This window comes from Argentina silus (genome assembly GCF_951799395.1).
Source record: "Argentina silus genome assembly, chromosome: 15".
In the NCBI taxonomy this organism is placed as follows: Eukaryota; Metazoa; Chordata; class Actinopteri; order Argentiniformes; family Argentinidae; genus Argentina; species Argentina silus.
This window is the reverse complement of record NC_139669.1, coordinates 7,224,975-7,232,474: the sequence shown is the minus strand read 5'-3', so window position 1 is coordinate 7,232,474 and position 7,500 is coordinate 7,224,975. Positions and strand designations below refer to the sequence as shown.

General features: G+C 42.2%; 1 protein-coding gene across 1 annotated transcript in view; it reads right to left on the bottom strand.

Annotated features, from left to right (window-relative positions):
• fstl5 (follistatin-like 5) overlaps positions 1–7,500 on the bottom strand; it is a gene marked incomplete at its 5' end in the record, with an annotated part of 109,696 nt that overhangs the window by 53,475 nt on the left and 48,721 nt on the right. The window contains one exon of the mRNA XM_083685499.1: positions 5,072–5,192. Within this exon, the coding sequence (XP_083541625.1) occupies positions 5,072–5,192 (121 nt within the window). The remainder of the gene's footprint in view (positions 1–5,071; positions 5,193–7,500) is intronic.

Sequence of the window (7,500 nt, the reverse complement as noted above, 5' to 3'; positions counted from 1 at the left end):
ATACATGAGCTATCTGTAGTGTGGCAGACTGCACTCATATCAGTAACATCATCTAATTAAAAGCCATCACTCCTGCAAGACATTCTTCCTAACACCTAGTTGAAGTAAATTGATTTTTTTTTTTTCTGTATATGTGAGGGAAGGAATGAATAATGCATAGCCATTAAAGTCTTATCTCGACCAGTGACAAACAATGCTGCTGTGTTTTGAATATTCTGCTAAGGTACGCAAGGCTTATTAATGGAACAGGCAGACTGTACTGCTGTTTAAGGTACGCAAGGCCTTATTAGTGGAACAGGCAGACTGTACTGCTGTTTAAGGTACGCAAGGCCTTATTAGTGGAACAGGCAGACTGTACTGCTGTTTAAGGTGTGTAAGGGTTATTAGTGGAACAGGCAGACTGTACTGCTGTTTAAGGTATGTAAGGGTTAGTAGTGGAACAGGCAGACTGTACTGCTGTTTAAGGTGTGTAAGGGTTAGTAGTGGAACAGGCAGACTGTACTGCTGTTTCACAAGTGTTGTTTTCATTGGCTAAACAGGTGTGGGTGTACGGCTGTAAAAGGCTAAACTACAGGTTAATGCTGGATGTACAGAATCAATATACAGCACCAGTCAAAAGTTTGGACACACCTTCTCATTCAATGGTTTTTCTTTATTTTTTATTATTCTCTACATTGTAGATTAATATTGAAGACATCAATACTATGAAGGAACACATATGGAATTATGTAGTAAACAAAAAAGTGTTAAACAAACCAGAATATGTTTTATATTTTAGATTCTTCAAAGTAGCCACCTTTTGCTCTGATGACAGCTTTGCACACTCTTGGCAAGGTGTGTCCAAACTTTTGACTGGTACTGTATTTACTGTACTGTATGTATAAGCTCATAGGATGATTAACATATGTTTGTACAGCTCCATGTCTTATACTGTATTATGAGGGCTATTAACTGGGAAAATAATAATCACATTGAAAGCTAGTGTTTTCTCTCTTTGGCAACCACCCAGTCAATATCGAACAATCTAAACTAATATATTTGTATTTGTATTTACTGTTTGTAAATGGTTTATAATTGAATAATAAAGTGTTCATAAATTATGTATTAACTTGTTATAAACCATTTCTAAACCCTTTACGAAGGGTACCTTAATGTAAAGTGCTACTGAAGTTTTCTTTTTTTCATTTATTGCAGACAGCTAAATCAAGGTGTTTGATGTATTAATGAGTTTATTTAAAAAAAAAAATATATATATATACATATGTTTTCAGGGCATTTCTGCTTTATTGGGATAGAGACAGTAGAGATTGACAGGAAGGATGGGAGAGAGAGGAGGGATGACATGCAAGACGTGTTGAGGGTCGGAATCGGACCAGGAACCTTGCGATTATGTGGTATGCACGTTAGTGTGCTACGCCACTAAGCGCCCTGTATTAATGAGTGTGTAGCGCTTTGTCTTCCTGTGTGCTCTAAGCTCCCTTACTTACATCATGAGGGCTGTTGACAGAAAGAAATATAAGTCAAATAACATATTGTTGTTTAGGACACGTGTGATATTGCAGCAGGTAAAGCTAGTCTGTCAACAAGATGGCTGATATTACCAACATTATGGTTAATCAATCACTTGGGATTGAGTCTTATTTCACTTATTTTCTCCTCATTTGAATCACATTTGCAATCATGAATTATAGAGGCTAGAATGTTGACTTAGTCTCCTGCAGGGCTGTTGGTGTGAGCCAGGAGTTCACCCATCTTCGCTGAGGACATGTTTATCCACCCAAATAAAAGCATGAAGTCTGAAGCCACTACGGCTGTAATTGGTCAATACAACTCCAGCTGGGAACCGTCTCTACCTCTGGACGTGTAACACATTCTTAGCCAAAGCTGTCTGAATTCAGCTGTGGGTGAGAGGGAAGAAATACCACAAGAGTTTCTGAATTCTAAAGGCCTGAGAGTCTGGAAGGGGCTTTAAGTCCATGGTGTGTGAATGAGGTGTCCTAGATACTCTGGACTGAGGAATGGGACGGAAGGCAGTCGGAACACTTCAAGCACATGATTGCTAGGCTGAATCCTCTAGACTGCATGAGCGGAATGCGTGAATGTTGATACTCTTCTCAACTTCATGAATTCATAAAATCTAATCAAATGGCCGCAATGCTTTTCAAAGCAATGCATTTCTTTTGCGTTAGCATGAATATTTACTGAGTCAAGAAGAGACTCAGGGGGGGGGACTCAGACTAGAATGAGAGAAAGAGAAAAGAAAAGAAAAATCGAGGGAGACAGGTTAAGAGAAATGCTGCGCCACAGAGGAGAGACGTTGGCATGTACAATCTCTCATCCCCCTGTTTTGGAAGTAGCAGCCAGTAGAAGCTGCAGGGGAGTAAAACAGAAAAAAGCAAGTCGTTGGCGCCTCGGCATCGCAACTCTTCAAGGAGGCGCAGTTCTAGTCGGATTTGCTGCGTTCCTTTCTTGGTGCGTCACGCCAGAGGGGGTGCTCCCCCGCACACGGCTGACATGGAGAGCGCAGCAGACAAGACAAGAAGTGAGCCTGTGCTAGTTTGCCATTTTGTTTTCGTTTTGTAACTTTTCTCTTCTTGTCTTGTCCTAGAAAATGCTTTACATACAAACTCCTGATCGTCTCTCTCTCTCTCTCTCTCTCTCTCTCTCTCTCTCTCTCTCTCTCTCCCTCTCTCCGATCTGACAACTGGAGTTCATCATGGATTCTGTCAACTAGGCGGATGTGTCGATGCCGGCGAAATGTCAGGAGATACTGAGTTGGTTTGAAATGTCAGGGGATACTGAGTTGGTTTGAAATGTCACGCTGGAGTAAGTTGAGAAAAGTGCAATAACACGAAGGTGTTGTTAGGTAACGTGGACTGGGAAGACTAACTGTCATCATTGTGTTGCTTGGAGATGGGAAGTTATCACTTGTTCAATATTTACATTGACATTTATGGCATTTAGCAGACGCCTTTATCCAAAGCGACTTACAACAAATACATTTGTTTATGTAAGTCAATCCAACAGTCATCATAAGACAAAGTAATTATTTATTAACAGGAGAGAACTTGTACAGGGGGGAAGTGGGGGTGAAGAGGTCTTAGGAAGGACTGTTAAGATGTAGCCTGAAGAGATGGGTTTTCAATCTACGGCACTCTATTGGGTCTCCTGGACTTAGTCATTTAGCACTACAGGGTTGGTATTATGGACGCAACTTTCAAAGTACCTACAGTATATAGGGGCAAATTACACAGCAATGATCTGGAAACCACAGTTTTAACCATAGAGATCGAACACTACACAATATAGGCTAAACAATAGTGTTCTATTGGTTTTAACCTTCAGCCACATAGCATAGTAGAAGATTTTACCATAGTCTAATCCACAAACACCCTATGATTCAGTATACATCTCACAGATTGAGAGTTCCAGTATTAACAACAAGGGACTTGCTATATCCTCAGACACCAATGTCAACTGTTATCTAAACTTAATTATACACCATTTACTTTTATGGATCCCATAAGGCCCATAACTAAATGCCGGCCTCATAAACAGTCCACCTTGTGGTAACAAACGAAAGAGAAGACTTTATATTCCATAGAACATTACTAGACCGTATCTTACTTTAATTACCTTGTACCAGATATGTACTATAAATACAGGCAGTTACATGCACTTAACTATGTTATACAGTAACATGCTTGTTACATATTTGTTACACTGTAATAACATGTTATTGCACAAGTGTGGTACAGTATATGCCCTATGTAATGTATGTACTGTAGTGTGTCATTGATTCCATGAAAAGGTCTATTCTTGAGCTAGCTGTTTAATGGCGGCCACCTGATAAAGCTATTAAGAGAATGTCATTGCGCCGCTGTCGATCGGAATGGAGGACACAGACTGAGCTGCAGGGTACGGAAGACATTTGTAATGCTCTTGTCCCTGGAAAATATGATGTGCACACCTGCGATAAAGTCTTAACTTCACAGGTTTGTGTGTGTGTGTGTGTGTGTGTGTGTGTGTGTGTGTGTGTGTGTGTGTGTGTGTGTGTGTGTACTCTGTACTTTGTACTTTGTACTTTGTACTTTGTACTCTGTACTGTGTGTGTAAGTGTGTGTATTTATATACTGTGTGTGTGTGTGTGTGTGTGTGTGTGTGTGTGTGTGTGTGTGTGTGTGTGTGTGTGTGTGTGTGTACTCTGTGTGTGTGTGTGTGTGTGTGTGTGTACTCTGTGTGTGTGTGTGTGTGTGTGTGTGTGTGTGTGTGTACTCTGTACTTTGTACTCTGTACTGTGTGTGTGTGTGTGTGTGTGTGTGTGTGTGTGTGTGTGTGTGTGTGTGTGTGTGCATGTACTGTGTGTGCGTGTATGTACTGTGTCTGCATGCATGCGTGCGTGTGCGTATGTGTGTGTGTGTGTGTATATTGTGTGTGTGTGTGTGTGTGTGTGTGTGTGTGTGTGTGTGTGTGTGGGTGTACTGTATAGAAATGTACCCCTGCTCACTGCCTGAACCATTCTTCCACATAGCTGTCACACGCTGTGAAGGTATGTATAGAGACATACTGAACACAATGAGCCTCAGACCAACACGAGGAGGAAACACAGTCCTAGACATCGATATTGCAGACCTGGCCTTTACCCCTTGATGTACAGTTCAGTACACTAAATAACCCTTCTTTGAACTGGAACTAGAAGGAAACCCAAGTGATAAAATCACAGCATCAACGGTTTCAAAAGCAGAAAAGAAAACTGTGCACTCTCTATTCACAGACACAAGCACTCTATTCATCAACACAAACACAAACACACATTGAGAAGGTCATGGATGCAGTTGCAAGCCACAAAGCCATGTGCTTTGAAAAGCCCCATACCTGCCTGGGGATGCTGGTGGAGGGAGAGATCGTAGGACGGGCCTATTGTTATGCAAATATCCTTTGATTTCTACCTCCACCAGCCTCCCCTGCCATACCTACATCTCTCTGCCATACAGTGCCGTATCCATAGAGACAACAGTCATCCATAGAGACAACAGTCATCACAGACCTCATCTACAACCCTGCTACTCACCAAACGCTGTGTAGAACTCTTCCTTTGTCAGATGTTCGTCGTCGTTGATGTCATTGTACTTGAGAAGGTCGAACAGGGTACACTCAGAGACATCCTTGGACAGCCCCTCCTGCTTGATCACCTGCAAGAGAGAGAGAGAGAGAGAGAGAGAGAAATTCCATGCATCCATCTGAGTTTCATTGAGCAGGTACAGTATATTATGTGTTTTTTCTTAGAGCATTTGTGTTACAGTAATCAGGTATCAGACAAAAACATTCTCTGTTTAAGTGGCTCGTCAAAGGAAACAACTGTCAGTAATCGGAGTTATACATAAGAGGAATGCCACCGACTCTCTGGTATTGTTTTTCATTGTCAGTCTGGCTGAGAGAGAGACAACTCAAAGGCTTCGCTCTGTGACGCTCTGGGAAGGTTGACGCTAAATTGTACAGTACAGGATTTTAAAAAGACGAGACATATTGTGTTTCACACTGTTCAAGAACAGCACTTCAGGTGGGCTCTGATGAAGGTCTTGTGACCGTGGAGACTTCCCGCTTTTCCAAGTAGAGCTCTTTGATAGAGACATCTTGTACTGTTCCTCAGCAAAATAAGGAATGATATCGAAAGACAGGCTCATTGTAATGCACAGAATGAGGAATGGTATCAAACACGTCTGTGGGGTAGAACAATAGTCCAGGGAGGCCTGGTAGAGATAGAAATCAGAGGGTGGGCTCATTGTAACAGTACAGTATCAGGTGTTTTTTTTTTTTATTCAACCAGACATCAATTTCACATATACATCTCACCTACGTTGTATTGTGTGTCTGTGTCTTATTTCTACAAGAGAAGTAGAATTACCCTGAAAAAAGCCGCTGTGATGCATCCGATGCAGGCTTGTTATGCTTCATGTATGGTTTGAAATATGATAAGTCACAGCAACCTGGGCTGGGGATCTAACGTCGCGTCATCCATCAGCTCAGATCAGCTGTCAGGATGGCTGACAGGATGTGACTGTGTCGCTGGGTGCTCACTCTGGAGCGCTACTCCACTTAGAGTCTAAGCTCTAAAGAATTATCACACTTTATGTTGTAACAGAAGTTGAGTTGAGTCATGCTTAACACCAGGGATATGCACAGTGGGGGTGAAAGGGGGCAACACCAACTGCCCATTTGCCCTGCTATTCACAAAGAGCCCTCCTGGATGGTGGGATTTTTTTGTATAAGAAACGGTTGCCCGTTGTAAGTCTGTGCACGGCCCTGCTTAAAAAAAACACCAAAAAAAAACTGTTGATAATATATTCTGAGGGAATTACAGTGAGACTATCTCTCTGTTTATTGTAAAACTTCTCATACGCATGAATAAAATCTTATGGCTCCTTGTAAAGAAAAAGGAGGAGAAATCAATGTTTAAATGCCCATAAAGCGAATCCATAACACATTATACACAGTGTGTCGGAAGAGAGTCAGGATTACCAGACCTTGGCATTCCAAAGTGTTCATTCTCACCTCCTTGACTTGCCCAGTGGCAGCCGTTTGATACAGGGAGACGGTACGCTAGCTGATATCAGAGAGGAGCGTGGGTCGCTGGCTCTGATGTTCACGCTCTTGTGGTTTCATGACCAGATCTGAACCTCTGCCCTGCTCCCTGGACCGTGCTACATCTGTCTCTGCTTCCACGGTCCAGCTCAGCCAGACTCTAAGATGTCTGATTACGATTCAACAGCCGACCACCCGACATCAAAAGAGGTCAGTGTGAGTTGGTAGGATGAAGGACCTCCATACATAGAGGGGCACACACACACACACACACACACACACACACACACACACACGTACACACACACACACGCACACACACACAACCCCTCCCTCCCCCCCTCCCAACCCTCATCCCCGATCCTAAAACTGAACCTTTGAACTGAATTAAATGAACTGAGACACATCAATGACAGAGGAACAGCTGTAATGTGTGCTTGGGATGCAGCCACTGTGTGTGTCACATGATCACATCATTTACTGAGGCGCTGGGACATTAGACAGCCAGTCAGATGGAACACAATTAACAATTAAACCAATAGTGCTCGTCAATGGAGGCCTGGCGTGATTGGACGTAACAAAATGTAGAATTCAACCTTGCGAAATGAAACGGAGGCGTGCAGAAATGAAATTAGCACCTCGTTTAAATGGGAGATTGAATTCTGGATTAAAAGTGACCCATGAAATGCGGTCACAGTGCTTTTGAAAATGTGGCAAAATTACTCAACATCAGAGATCCATAATGAATACAGTACCTGCTCTTAGAAACAAAACAACATACGAGGCTTAGAAACGTCTGGTCTTTCATGTCTGGTCAGATTAGGCTGTTTGTTTTCTAGATTTTATGTCGGTTACGAACTGTATATGCTATATATATATACAGTTGTGTCAATATTTACATTTGCATGTGGGATAAAA